General features: G+C 37.2%; 1 protein-coding gene across 1 annotated transcript; it reads left to right on the plus strand.

Annotated features, from left to right (window-relative positions):
• Positions 1-4,984: 4,984 nt before the first annotated feature.
• LOC121504904 (macrophage mannose receptor 1-like) lies at positions 4,985-14,045 on the plus strand. The gene is made up of 5 exons (XM_041780000.1): positions 4,985-5,020; positions 5,269-5,338; positions 9,027-9,401; positions 9,786-10,112; positions 13,324-14,045. Exons 2-5 carry the CDS (start codon positions 5,269-5,271, stop codon positions 13,668-13,670), a joined length of 1,119 nt encoding a protein of 372 aa, XP_041635934.1. The 5' UTR covers positions 4,985-5,020; the 3' UTR covers positions 13,671-14,045.
• Positions 14,046-14,734: the final 689 nt, after the last annotated feature.

Here is a 14,734-nt window from a genome sequence, read left to right on the forward strand (position 1 = left end):
ATAATATGTTCCTTCAGGTTCAGCGCGAGACTCAAATGTGATGTAAGATTTACTGGGGGAAACTCAAAAAGGAAGTGAGTTCACAGGAAATTTGAGTCACAGACAAAGCTGGTGTGACATTAATTCAAAATCAAAATTTATCTCAGTATGACAAATTCCTGACGACACAAATGTTGTGCATATTGATGAAGAAATGCCTCTGAGAGAAGAATTTTCCCCATCAATTATTTCATTGTTGCTTGGTGACTCAATAACAGCGTAAAGTCCCTGATTATAGCAACAGACAGGCCATCAATGGTTACCACAGGTGCCACATCTGAAAACCATTATGAGTTCAACAGACCACATCAACAGGATCCATATTCTGTAATGTCAGAATTCAAGACTCAGTCTTTGAAGTGTTTGATATGATTCTTAACGGCAAGACTGAGCTCACAATGGACGTCAGAAACTGAGGACCAAGTTGCTGTTTTGTGGCAACAAGGAAAGTGTTTATACAATGTGTCCTGTAAAACATATCAGCATTAAGCTGACAGGGAGAAGAAAGTGTGACCACGATGGATGTAGCATGTAGCTAACAGTTTTAGCAGTTAGCCACATTTGGCTTGTTTACTCTAAAGTATAACACATCAGCTACGATTGGACATGGGCCAACTTTTTTCTTGACTGATGCTGTTAGGGCAACACTTTCAAACAAGCTACAATGAAATGAATATTATGATGTAATTAACATTTTAAAAAGTATATTTCCTTTATTCTTTTTCAAAATATATGGGATTTATCGAGATAGTATGGATGCAGACCGCAGATCTCAGATGCCCCTCTTGTCGAACTTACCTGAGTAACCAGTCTGGTTGCAAGAAAAAAAGCTGGGAGCTGCAATATAGCTAAGGCTAAAGCTAACAAAGCTACATTGGCTACGCAAGCTACGTTGGTAATATAGCTGTACATTTTTAACTGTTTTGCAAAGTACATAAACTCTTATTATATTCATTTAAAATAGCTACATAGCTTAAGTTGTTAGAATTCAAGCTACTGGGGCTCAATAGCAATGCAAGCTCATGCTACATTTTCTAAAGCTAACTTAGCTATGGTAGCTATTCAGCGATTATACCTATGTAGCTAAATCAGCATGTGTTACACTGCAAATTGCTAAAGCTAATGCAGCTTTATTGGTTTACACAGGAATGTTTAATATGTAGCTACCATAGCTGCATTAGTTAATGAAGCTAAAGCAAGCCACTGTTCACGTAGCTACTTATTGAATGGGTCTATATACAATTTGCAGTTTTATTTCTGAAATGTTTCTTGGTCTGTAATGTTTGCAGTGTTCTTATTTCATGAATGTAACTGCCAGATTTTATTTATTATTACACAGGAAATTTGTGTACGTCAACTCATGCCATTTCCATTCTGACAGAGGCTGTGTCCCGCTGTGGTGGTCTGTGTGGAAGAAATGATTAAGGTCCAAATTCTGTGGCTGGTTAAGGTGAGCTTTATTCACTGCGCAGTGGAGAGAAGGAACTCACAGCATGGCTGGCAAGATTCTCTCTGCCCCGAGCAGGCTTGAGATGGGGTTTTTAAAAAAGGGTTTGAGAATAACAAAAGGCTGATTAAAAAAACTCACAGGATGAAGGGGAGTCACAAGGCAACATTTGGTCACATGTGGTACAGGGTGCAGTCAGTTGGAAAACATTCAGTAAACATTCAACATTTGCATTTCTGTGCTATTTCCTGGAAGCGAGAGTAGGTTAACAATGAGGTGTGATGAGACAGCTGAGAACATATGGGTTCTTACTAAAACACAGCAAAAACAAGGGTTAACTGAATAAAACATACAATTTTACTTTCACATGTGCCAGATGGGGCATCCAATTTAAAGTCTCAAGGCCGGTTCAGACTGCACGAATTTAGCCAGACTTAAGCACAACTGCAACATCACAGCTCATCGTCAAAACTCGGGCCTGATTTTGAGCGTCGGGGATGACATACTGTCGACCACGACCATGATTCAAGAAGATGTCAGAAGTTTTCTTACATCATCATCTAGTTTGACACACTGACCTGACGTCAACGACTTGAATACTGACGTCTACCAACAGGAGTGTTTGCTCCTTATCTTTGCATCATCATTTAACTATATGAATTTTATTTTATTCACATTATCACATGCATACCTTAAGTTCTATCTGAAGGAGAGCCAGTCCATATTGTCCTCCTCTTGATACATCCATATTTATTATCCATAATCCAATCCATAATTGTTTCTTGTTTGACTTTTTTTGAGCAGAAGACTAGTATAATCACACAGAGCACTCCTGTAGTAGAGTGACTGACACTTTTTGACTTGCCCCCCGACAACCAGTGAACTCACACTCAGTCGTGGAGACAGCGGTGATGTCAGCATACAGTGAGCGGTCAGGATCACTCTTGTAATGTGGCCAGGCTGTCGGCCAAGACAGGACAAGATTTTGGTCGCATAGTCTGACATGGTGTTGTCGTGAACGACAGAAAAAATCATGTAGTCTGATCAGTCACTATGGCCTACATTGTAGCCAGCCACAAGGGGGCGCTTGTGATATTTGAACAAAAAACACGCAAACAGAAACAGATTTGATATTTTTAGATAAAGCCAATAATTTATTGGATCTGGGTTTATTTAAGAATGAATTTATGAGATGAAATCAGGACAAGTTTTATAACATGAATGCTGAAGCAAAACGATGGTTGGTATTGGTGGCATTGTTAAAAAGTTAATGAAGCAAAGAGATTGCACCTTGCTATCTGATGTTATCAACCAATATGAACAAAAAAATGGAGAAAACATAATCCTGTTGCTGGAAAATTTAATGATTTCTTTATTCAGTCTATTTAAGATAAATTTCTCTCACATTAACTGTAACCAAACTCGAATAGTTTTTAGTCAAGATGATGTCAAGTAAATCAACTATCTTAAAACCTACTGATGACGCAAAAACACCTTTCCTGAGGATAGACAACGCATTCAGAAAGTATTCAGACCACCTTCACTTTTGTCAATTTTGTTATGTTGTAGCCTGATGCTACAGTCAAAAAATTCCTTTTTATCCATTATCTACACTCAGTATCGCATAACAAAGAGAAACACAAGTGAATTTTTTTTCCGCAATTTAATTCAAGATAAAAACTAAAATATCAGATTGACATAAGTGTACCGACCAGATGCAATAACCCTTGAAATCTAGCTCAGGTTCCTCACATTTCTCTTGATCTTTGCTGAGAGGTTTCTAAACCTCTATGGCAGGCCACCTGTAGTAAAACTAAACTAATTGGACATTATATGGAAAGGTACACCTCTCTATAGAAGACCTCACAGCTGACAAAGCGTATCAGAACAAAATCAAATGTGCTAAATAACTAGGCCTACAGTTAGCAACTTTCCCATGGTAATCTGTGTAGTGCACATTTTGTACGAGGAAAGTTTTTAAAGCCTGAAATTTCAGAATGAGATGCCTGCATGTCATTTTATTGGTAATTTTGCAAATTTTAAGAAAAACTGGAACTCTAATATCAGATTATCCAATTCAACAATACTGGTACTCTAGAAAATAACAATTTCAAGGAAATATAAGTCTGACTGGGGAAAGTTAACCAGAAAGCTTCACACAGTAGGCGGGACAGAAACTTTTTATTATGAGAAAAAAACTAAAGATTCAAGATTAGATAAATTGCAATCATCCACTTAGTTATCAAAATAGCTGAGTCCACACTTAACTCTGTTTCAACTTCTCTCACTTAAGACAGGAAGCACTTTGTGAACACTGCACCACATAACAGATAAATAGGACAGAAATGGCGTGCAGAGCAGGTAATTCAAAGCTGTGGGTTTTTATGACCTCATTTAGCATTGTTGTAGCCAGTGTCGGACAGTAAAATGGTTTGAAAATTGTGTCAAATACTCAGAATTTTCCAAACAGCTCACAGAAATGTTGAATTCATTTCACGTCAGTCATTGCTTTGGGGCTTTTGCAGTACATAGTGATGTTTGTATTTACAGGACAACAGGAAACAAGCTCACAGAGACTAAGAAAGCAAGATGAAAGTAATTCAAAATACAAAAACACACTATTTCAAAATGTAATCAGTTATGAAGTACGTTCATAAGGGAGTCTGACCCAGAAAGGATTTTTTCTTACACACAAAAGGCTGGAATACTCAGAATTTTACCAACTAATATGTTTGTAAGAGAACAATTAAGACATTATTTATCACTAAAATCTATTAAAAGTAACATAAAATGAAGTGACTTACAAGCACTTTAAACAGTACAGTACAAACTACATGTAGTCATGTACGTCATGCAGTCTGATGTTACTTTTGTAATGGTTTAGTCTAGTCTGCCCATCCACATTGTTAACATATAACCATTAAAGGTCATTCTGAGGTCCATCTTTGGGAATGAGGCGCTATGTTCCACTGGAAATTCCTAATAATTTGCAAGGCAAATGCAAGGTTGCAGCCGCTGCATGACTGCTATCTTGTTTAAAAAAAGGATAAAGTTATTTATCAAAGTTTAAATAAATCTCCTGTCGTTGTTTGAACTGAATCAGAGGCAGTTATTTTTCAAAAAGGGTTAATTTTCTCAGACGGCTCTTCAGTAACATTTCTCCTTATTTAGTCATGACGTGTGCTGTGGTGTTATGGACATGTGTTTTTCTGTGGCTCATTGATCCTGGCTCTGAGGCATTTGAATAAATGATATGAAATGGAAATGTTGCCTGTGAGAAGTAAACATGTCTTTAATTCTATGGTGTGTTTTCCACTGCCTGATGCACAGTCGAACTTTTATAACAGATGTTGACTTTTCATATCAAGGACGCCTTTGACATTCAGGAGGCTGACTCTTTTGCACATTTTAGATTTGAATGCTGATGCTGAGGTAGCTAGTAGTGATATGTATGTTTAACGGTCTGTTTTATTCTAGTGACACAGTCTGTATCGGGACATCAGAGGGAGACGAAGAGAGCAGGCATCATTATATGTATGTTTACATTTTTGAACATTAAGTTTGGATTTACAGCCATTCTCAGGTCAATATGTTGTGTATTATAGAGCTTTGTAATTGATTCATATTTTTGTCTTTAATTCATAAATGAATGGTTTGCAGTTTATCTATCACCCAATAACGCTCCTGGTTCTTATTTGACTAAATTTAAATCCTAGCTGAGATGTTGCACTTCATTTAAACTGGACTCAAAGTAAATATTGATCACTGTGTTTGGTTCACAGATGCTGAAATATCAGGTTGAATCAAACAATGCAAAGATGAAGAAGAGTCTGTTTCTGCTCATCCTGACAGGTAAGTGATCTTCTTTGTCGTTGAGCATCCTTTCTCCAACTTTCCATGTGGCTGTCATTGTGGGTTAACTTGCATAAGGAGCACCAAAGGATACCAGGATGCTAGAGTGAGGAGTTCTAACTAGGCAGGTCTGCCACTGACAAACAGTCAGAAACATTTTGCTATTCAGAACTTCTGTGTGTTCGGTTTTTGGCGACAAAATTGTATATGGGTGACATGACACTGCCTTTTTTTGTTCCAAGTTTCAAACTTAAAAATCAAAGCAACAAAAAACATATTTTGTGTATTTATTTATTTTTTTAAAAAGGAAACAGGTTTTCTTAAGTGGTATAAATCTTCTTAGAGTGGCTAAAATTGGCAGTAAAAATGGTGAAAAGCAGTTAGAAAGTGGCAGAATTGGTTTAAAATTGGCAAAAATTGGTGGAAATAAATGGTAAAATGTGGCTGGCAAAAAAAAGTTTGAAGAGGAAAAAAAAATGGCAGAAATATGTGTTGAGGATAGGAAAAAGTGGCAAAACTAGGCTGTGAAACTGTTAAAAGTGGTAAATAAAGGTGGAAAAAATTGGTTAGAAGTGTCAGAAGTGGGTTGTAATTGTATATTAAATGTATATTGGGGGGGGGGCTCCCCGCCCCCCTTGAAGGTCGAGTTAATTTTCATTTAATTGTATTTTACATAGCACCCGATCTCAACAGAAGTCATGTAAGGATACCTTTCCTATAGAGCAACCTAGTCCCTTTATTAAACAAACTAAACAACCCTACATAATTAATCTCATTTACATGAATGCATGTAATTCCTGAGTCCCGGTTTTCTGCTTGTTCCGTCTGACCAGAGCAGAGCAGGCTGACTGAGCAGAGAGCCCCGCCTCCTCCTCTCTGTGTCAGAGCTGCAGTCACACGTGTGCTGGGATGCTCAGCACAGTATCATGAGAGAGTTCTCTAATGCAAGTAGTTTAATCCTCTAAAGGTGTGTATGAAACAGAATTTCATGAAACAGAATTGCCTTTCCTGGGCATATTGAATTAAACCATAAAGAAATTAATGCCAGACTACATCGCTGAGCCATGATGTTCACAAAAGTCAGGAAATCAAAGGATAAAGAAGAAGGAAATGAAATTACCTCAAGGAAAAAGCAATTAAATTATTGCAGAATAAAGGGGAAAACTTGCTAAATTGGTGAAAAAAGGCGACAATGGATTAAAGCGGCTAAAACTGGCAGGAAAAATGATGAAGAGCAGTTACGAAGTGGCAAAAATTGGTGGAAATAGTTGGTGAAAAGTGGTTTGAACTGGCAAAAAACATTTAAAGAGGCAAAAAAAGGTAAAAGGCAGCAAATATGGGTTTGAGAAAGGGAAAAAGAGGCAAAACTAGGCTATTAAAATTGTGAAAGTGGTAAAAAATATGAAAAAGGTTAATAGAAATAAGTGATGACACAGGCGTAGCTGGGGATTTTGAACCCCCAGAAAGAATATTACACAGGCCTCCCCTCTTAACTGGACATTTTTACAAATATCTATGCATTTAGAATGTATTCTTGAACTACAATTTCCCCATTTATGAGCAATATTTCTATTATAGTTAAATTAGGTTTTCAGCCCTCGACTACACCATTTGGGCATTTTTAGGGGAGGATCGCAGGTGGCCTAGTGGTTTTAGGCGCGCCCCATGTAGGTGGGCGGCCAGGGTTTGAATCCAGCCTGTGGCTCTTTCCCTCATGTCTATCCCCACTCACATCCCCTGTTTTAGACTCTGAGTCTGAGCAGGCAAAGGTGGGGACCGAGGTGCTCTGACTCAGCACCAGAGACTTGCTCTGGGGACTTGGAATATCCACTGTCTTCCTCTATCAAATAAAGGTACAAAAAGCCCAAATAAATCTTTAAAAAATGGCAAAAGTTGCTAACAGTGTCATAAATTGTTTAAGAATGGAAAAGAGGTGGTAAAACTGGTGAAAAGGGGTTTAACGTTTTTTCACCTAAAAAGAGGTAAATATGGGGCAACATGTTTAAAGTGGCAAAAATTGGCTAAGAGTGGTAAAAATGGACTTAAACTGGAAAAAAATTGCAGAAACAAGGGGTAAAAATAGGCTAAAAGAGGCAACAAAGGAATATAGATCAATCAAATTTAACACAAATTTATACTGACGTTATCCTAAGACAAGATATGTTGTCAAGACAAGACAAGATAAAGCAGCCAATATGGGTTAAAGCAGTAGAAAAAAAAGTGGCAAAAAATGGCTGTCAGTGTCAAAAATGGGTTTGAAGTGGCAGAATGGGTGATAAAACTTGTGTAATGCAGGTAATAAAAGATGGCAGAAATTGTTAAAAAGAAGCAAAATAAGTCCAGAAAGGAAAAAAGAGGCAAAATGGTAAAAAGCGGTAAAAAAAAAGGATGGCAAAAAGGGTTAAAAGTGGCTAAAAAGGGTTATAAGTGGCAAAAAATTGGTAAAAAATGGCAAAAGTGGCAGTGTCATGAATAGTTTAAGAATGGAAAAAGGTGGTAAAACTGGTGAAAAGGGGTTTAAAATTTACACAAAAGAAGAGGTAAAGAGGGGGCTGATTGGCAAACATTGGCTAATAGTGGTAAAAATGGACTAACACTGGAAAAAATTGCAGAAACAGGTAAGAATAGGTTTAAAGAGGCAAAAGGGAATATAGATCAATCAGTCAATCAGTCAATCAATCATCTTTGTTTGAATAGCACCAAGTCATAATTGACGCTATCCTAAGACAAGATATGTTGTCAAGACAAGACAAGACAAGAAAAGATAACATAGCCAATGTGGGTTAAAAATGGTGAAAGCAGTAGAAAAAAAGGCTTTCAGTGTCAAAAATGGGTTTAAAGTGGCAGAATGGGTAGTAAAACTTGTAAAAAGTGATTAATAAAAGATGGCAGAAATTGTTTAAAAGCGGCAAAAATAGGTTTAATATGGAAACAAATGTGGCATATAGGGAGAAAAAGTGATAAAAGGGATTAAAAAGTGGCCTGAATGAATAAGCAGAACCCAGTGATAGCTTGACACACTTTTCAGCTTCAAAATGAAGAAACTGTTAGCCAGGATGCTAGCACCAATGCCTCTGATCTGACAAACATGCATTGATATCATCAGTAAATCATAACAGGGGAGGGCCAGTTCTCTGGGTTTTTCTTGGGCCCAGACAATTCTGTGGTCGGGCCTGGGTCTACCCTAACCCTCGCCCCAAATGTTTGTTTCTTATGTTTACAATGATAGATGAATGCAAAAAGAAATAAGTGATAAACAATTGGTGATAACAACATGGAAATGTGATTCTTAACCTTGTAAGGCCAATACCTCAAATAATAGCCAGAAAATTCTCATTTTTCAAACTGAGATGTTTAATTCACCTTCCACTGAAATCCAAAATAGAAAAATTGCAATAAACTTTCCCATTTATATTTTTTTGTATCGTATTTTATTCTTTAGGAATTTTTTGTAATTTTTTGATCCACAGGTGGATTTTTTAATCTTCTATCAGATTGTATACAAAAAGTTTTTAAGGAAACTATTGATCATGTTGATTAGACAGAGGACTCACAATATTGCGTATTAAATATGATACAATCAGCTTTAAAGGGTTAAAGCCAAACATAATAAAAACATCATATCACCTTATGCACTCACTCCAGTATAAAGGGTCACCCTTTACTGTAGTATTTCCTCTGCTTTCAGGTCAGTGTTTCTTTGCCAACTGTGACCTCTATGAGTACCGCTTTGTTGATAAACCAAAGTCCTGGCATCATGCCCAGACGTATTGCAGACAGAACCACACAGACCTGGCCACAGTGTTGGACATGACAGACCTGCAGAGACTCAGAGGGTGGAAGGGTCAAACAGAAGCCTGGATCGGGCTGTACAGCAGCCCAGGAAAAGACAACAGGACGTGGCACTGGTCTTGGCCAGGGCTAGAGTTCAACAAAAGTACAGCGAAGTGGCAAACAGGCGAGCCAAATGATCCTGGAACAAACGAGAACTGCGTGAAGATGAGTGAGAGCAAGTGGACAGATGTTCGGTGTGTCCAATCACATACATTTATCTGCTACAATGGTGAGAATATATGTCTGTCAATGCTGATGTTTATTCATCTACTGTATAAAATTATACCTTATGTACTTAAAAAAAATGATTTTTTGTTTTTCAGTTATTTATTTAAAGTCACGTAAGTATGAACGTATTACCAAAAGGAAAAAAAAAACTGGAATTTTGTAATCAACTCACATTGTTTTGCTACCTGTTTCACTATGTAATACAAAATTTAAAATAACCAATAATTTGTTAAACTTTATCTTTCTTTGACACAATATGTCGGCCTGCTCCTCAGTATCAAAGCTGCCCAGTGATCGATTCCTTTTGATTGATTATGAACTGACCTGTAAACATGCTCAGGATTTGTTTAACTTTTTAAATGTGATTTGTCTGCCTCCTTCTTAGAAACACAGACAGAAACTGAAAAATTCCATCACATAAACAAGACAATGAACTGGACACAGGCTCAGAAATACTGCAGAGAATATTACACTGACCTGATCAGTGGACCTGATCAGTCAAATGGATCCGAGACACGGACCACACCCTGGATCGGCCTGTTCAGAGACACTTGGCGTTGGTCCGATGGGAGCAATTCAAGCCTCAGACACTGGAAACAGGGGTCTTTTGAATCTGGAGTTGATAATGAAGAATGTGCAGTAATGTTGAATGGATCTGCATACTGGCAACCTCATAGTTGTGGTGAAGAAAAACGCTTCTTCTGCTATGATGGTAAGTTCAGTCAAGAAACACACACAATTTCAAATATTTTTCCTTATAAGCAGTTATTAATTTACGCTTATTGCTGAAGCAGCAAAAAACCCAGAGCAGTGAAGGCACCAATGACAACAAATGACACAGATTAAGTCAGAGGCAAAATAAAGGAGGAGCTGGTGTGGAGGAGGGTTGCAAAAGTAGCTTGCTAAAGGATTCTTAACTCTTTATATTTAAGTTCGGCATCTGATGCAGTTGATTGTGCCTTTTTATTTGAACGTCTCCAGACCTGGGTTGGTGTCAGAAATCATAATTATCCAAATCCAAACACCACACTGATTAACAGTTTTCTCGGTTCTTTCTCTAATAAACATCACACCGACTGTCATTGTGGGTTAACTTGCATAAGGAGCACCAAAGGATACCAGGATGCTAGAGTGAGGAGTTCTAACTAGGCAGGTCTGCCACTGACAAACAGTCAGAAACATTTTGCTATTCAGAACTTCTGTGTGTTCGGTTTTTGGCGACAAAATTGTATATGGGTGACATGACACTGCCTTTTTGTTCCAAGTTTCAAACTTAAAAATCAAAGCAACAAAAACATATTTTGTGTATTTATTTATTTTTAAAAGGAAACAGGTTTTCTTAAGTGGTATAAATCTTCTTAGAGTGGCTAAAATTGGCAGTAAAATGGTGAAAAGCAGTTAGAAAGTGGCAGAATTGGTTTAAAATTGGCAAAAATTGGTGGAAATAAATGGTAAAATGTGGCTGGCAAAAAGTTTGAAGAGGAAAAAATGGCAGAAATATGTGTTGAGGATAGGAAAAAGTGGCAAAACTAGGCTGTGAAACTGTTAAAAGTGGTAAATAAAGGTGGAAAAATTGGTTAGAAGTGTCAGAAGTGGGTTGTAATTGTATATTAAATGTATATTGGGGGCTCCAAGGTCGAGTTAATTTTCATTTAATTGTATTTTACATAGCGCCCGATCTCAACAGAAGTCATGTAAGGATACCTTTCCTATAGAGCAACCTAGTCCCTTTATTAAACAAACTAAACAACCCTACATAATTAATCTCATTTACATGAATGCATGTAATTCCCGAGTCCCGGTTTTCTGCTTGTTCCGTCTGACCAGAGCAGAGCAGGCTGACTGAGCAGAGAGCCCCGCCTCCTCCTCTCTGTGTCAGAGCTGCAGTCACACGTGTGCTGGGATGCTCAGCACAGTATCATGAGAGAGTTCTCTAATGCAAGTAGTTTAATCCTCTAAAGGTGTGTATGAAACAGAATTTCATGAAACAGAATTGCCTTTCCTGGGCATATTGAATTAAACCATAAAGAAATTAATGCCAGACTACATCGCTGAGCCATGATGTTCACAAAAGTCAGGAAATCAAAGGATAAAGAAGAAGGAAATGAAATTACCTCAAGGAAAAGCAATTAAATTATTGCAGAATAAAGGGGAAAACTTGCTAAATTGGTGAAAAAGGCGACAATGGATTAAAGCGGCTAAAACTGGCATGAAAAATGATGAAGAGCAGTTACAAAGTGGCAAAATTCTGGAAATAGTTGGTGAAAAGTGGTTTGAACTGGCAAAAACATTTAAAGAGGCAAAAAGGTAAAAGGCAGCAAATATGGGTTTGAGAAAGGGAAAAAGAGGCAAAACTAGGCTATTACACACATCGACTGCAAGAAATCTAGGAGTTACTTTTGACTCAGACCTCACATTCAAATCCAAATCAGATCCATATCCAAAATTAAATCCATACTGCCCCCTGCTGACCTGGAAAAAGGTATTAATTCACTAATCTTCTCTTGCCTGGGCTACAGCTGAGAGGAGGATCAGGAGAGGAGGGTGGAACTTTCTTCCAAACAGGGAGGGCCAACTGAACCTGGGGGCGGGGCTAACTCCCCACATAACATCATGAGGGAAAATCTGAGAACGGCTTATTTCAGCACACATTTTCAGAAAGATGGGGGGTGGTTTCTGATTTTTGAGGGGATTTTGGAATATTTGGCACATATGTTTGTTAGAAAAGCCTGAAAAGGTGTTTTTTCCATAATATGTCACTTTTAAGGTCCTTTTTTGGTCACTGGATATATTTTTAAAATATTAAATAAGAAAACCCCTTTTTTGGTTACTAACTTCAGTCCTCATCATGTATAGTAAATGTGAATTTTCATAATTCTAACCCTCCTAAACCAGTATATTTAAATAATGCCACTCCTTTTTAACATAAAAAAAATAGTTATTTTCTATTTGATGAATGCAAAGTGTGTGTTTTTTTTGTGTGAGGATATGTCAGAACTGATTTTGATAGATTGTTATTTTTTTGTGCACAAAAATAGACAAAAAAAATGCTGAAACTTTCATCTGCAGCCCTAAAAGGGACACCATAAATAAATAGCTCTCATAAATAATAAAAACATGATACACAAATATTAAATTCCAATTATTTTCTCAACTTTTTGAACTCTGAAATCAAGAATTATTACACACCCAAATTTCTCAATACACATACACACCAGACTCTGACATCCATAGACACAAAACACCCAAAAAGTTTTAGTTGAAATGATTTAATCCACTGGCCCACAGTCACCATTATATCCTATCAGTTCAAATGAGGCAATTATCTCCCACAATGCCTTTCTGCAAAACTGCAAAATGGCGACATCTGACAGTGATTTTCTTTTGTGTGCATTTATTTTTGTTTCTGAAGGACAGGGTTACAGAGAAATTAACAGGATTTCATAATTCTGTATTGCAGTGGCAGTACAGTGTAAATAAGTGGTTTTGATGATTGTCAACGGGGCCAAAAAAGGCTCTAGGGGTAAGACTGTCAGTTTTTTGTCAAAACACTGCAAAATATTAAAGATGCTGCAAATTTATTAAAAAAAAATGAACATTTTTGTCAGATATCCTCTTCTCAGCACAATAACTGCCCAAAATGAGAGCAAAAATACAATTAAAAGGCAACAAATTTAGTAAGGAAATATAGAGGAAGAGAGTGAGGCAGACATGCAAGCTAAAGCTTCTTTACATCATACAGGGGTTGCTGGACATGAACTGCATGGGATTAAAAAACGGATTTGGCACAATTCAATACAAAGAGGTGGACTAAAATTCTTTAACATGCATATTGGCCAATGGACTCTCTTCTCAGTGTTATCAACTATAACCTGAACAAAGCTACAGATATGATTCACTATTTTTCTCAATCTTCCAAACAGACAAAGTGGTCCTGGTCCAACAAAGGCTGACCTGGGAGCAGGCCTTATACTACTGCAGGGATAACTACAATGACCTGGTCTCCATCACGAGTGCTCGCCAGCAGAGATGGGTCCAAGCCAGAGCCAAGAACGCCTCCACCTCCCACGTGTGGCTGGGACTGCGCTACACCTGCACTCTGGATTTCTGGTTCTGGGTCAGTGATGAGGTGGTCAGCTACAAGAACTGGGCTCAAGAAAAAGAGACGGATGACTGTGACATGTCTGGAGCCATGGCAAAAGATGGAGATCATAAGTGGTTCAAAATGCAGGATGAGGAAAAGTTTAACTTTATCTGCTCCAAGGATTAGAAACAACTTTCCCCACTGGTAGCAGATGTTTTATTCTTTCATCGTGTTGTCTGTAGTGGTCAGTTTTGGGCCTGATGTTTTGGAGTGCCTTCATATACAGAGAGGATTTCTGGTGTTACAATTTCAACTTTAGACAATTTAAGATAATGTCTGTTATATTCCACAACACTCAATGAAAATGTGTGTTTAGAGTAGTAATATGAAGAACTGGTGAATGCAAATGTACAAATGAAACCATTGCCTTTTGTTGCCCCACAGCTCAATCAAGGCAATAATATAAAACAACCATAGTTGAGAATTTTGGAGTGGCCAATCCGATTTTGAGGAAGGCCCCATACAACCCCTGGCTCCACCCATGTTAGCAGTGTGTTTCCTTCAAAGCTTTTGCCTTTTCTCCATTGATTACATGGCATTGTGGGATATGTTATAATCGCAGGTAGTATATGTAGATGGAATCATAAAACCATCTCTCTTCAGGAATATCTAAATGATTTTTTTCATGTGTGGTTATAGATAATACAGATATGCTTTCTTGCTGTATTTCATATACTTTTAAAATAAAGTGTGTAAAAGTAATTCTTTTGTTTTTATATTTCTATCAATAAAACAAACAAACAAACAAACAAAAAAAAAAAACATAAAAGTGTGTTGAGTTTTATAATTTCCAAATTTTCTGTGTTTTGGTAAAGAGTTACTGATGCTTAAGAAGATTAGAAATACTTCATTCACGAAAACTTTTAAGGTTTTCTTTTAAAATCAGTGGTTTACTTCTCAAGAGCTGTAATATTTTTGAAACTCAATCTAATTATTCTAACGTAAGAACATTCGTTTAATAGTAATTATCCTATTATAAAGACTATTAAGAATATAACTCATATATTGCTGAAATAAAGGGCAAAGTGATGGTTAGAAAAAAAACATAATGTAAACAGCACATCAAGGTAGTTCATGTGCCTGAAAAAACAAGGAACTTCATGGGTAAATTGATTCGGATTGTAAACGGGCTAAATGTGACTAGCTGTTAGCTACCTGCTACACCCATTGAAGAGTAAAGAAGCTTATTG

This window comes from Cheilinus undulatus, linkage group 22, assembly GCF_018320785.1.
Source record: "Cheilinus undulatus linkage group 22, ASM1832078v1, whole genome shotgun sequence".
In the NCBI taxonomy this organism is placed as follows: Eukaryota; Metazoa; Chordata; class Actinopteri; order Labriformes; family Labridae; genus Cheilinus; species Cheilinus undulatus.

Coding starts and splice junctions, on each gene's coding strand:
- LOC121504904 (XM_041780000.1), top strand. CDS start 5,269: ATGCTGAAATATCAGGTTGAATCAAACAATGCAAAGATGAAGAAGAGT. Junction 5,339..9,026: donor GTTTCTGCTCATCCTGACAG/GTAAGTGATCTT, acceptor CTCTGCTTTCAG/GTCAGTGTTTCTTTGCCAAC. Junction 10,113..13,323: donor ACGCTTCTTCTGCTATGATG/GTAAGTTCAGTC, acceptor TCTTCCAAACAG/ACAAAGTGGTCCTGGTCCAA.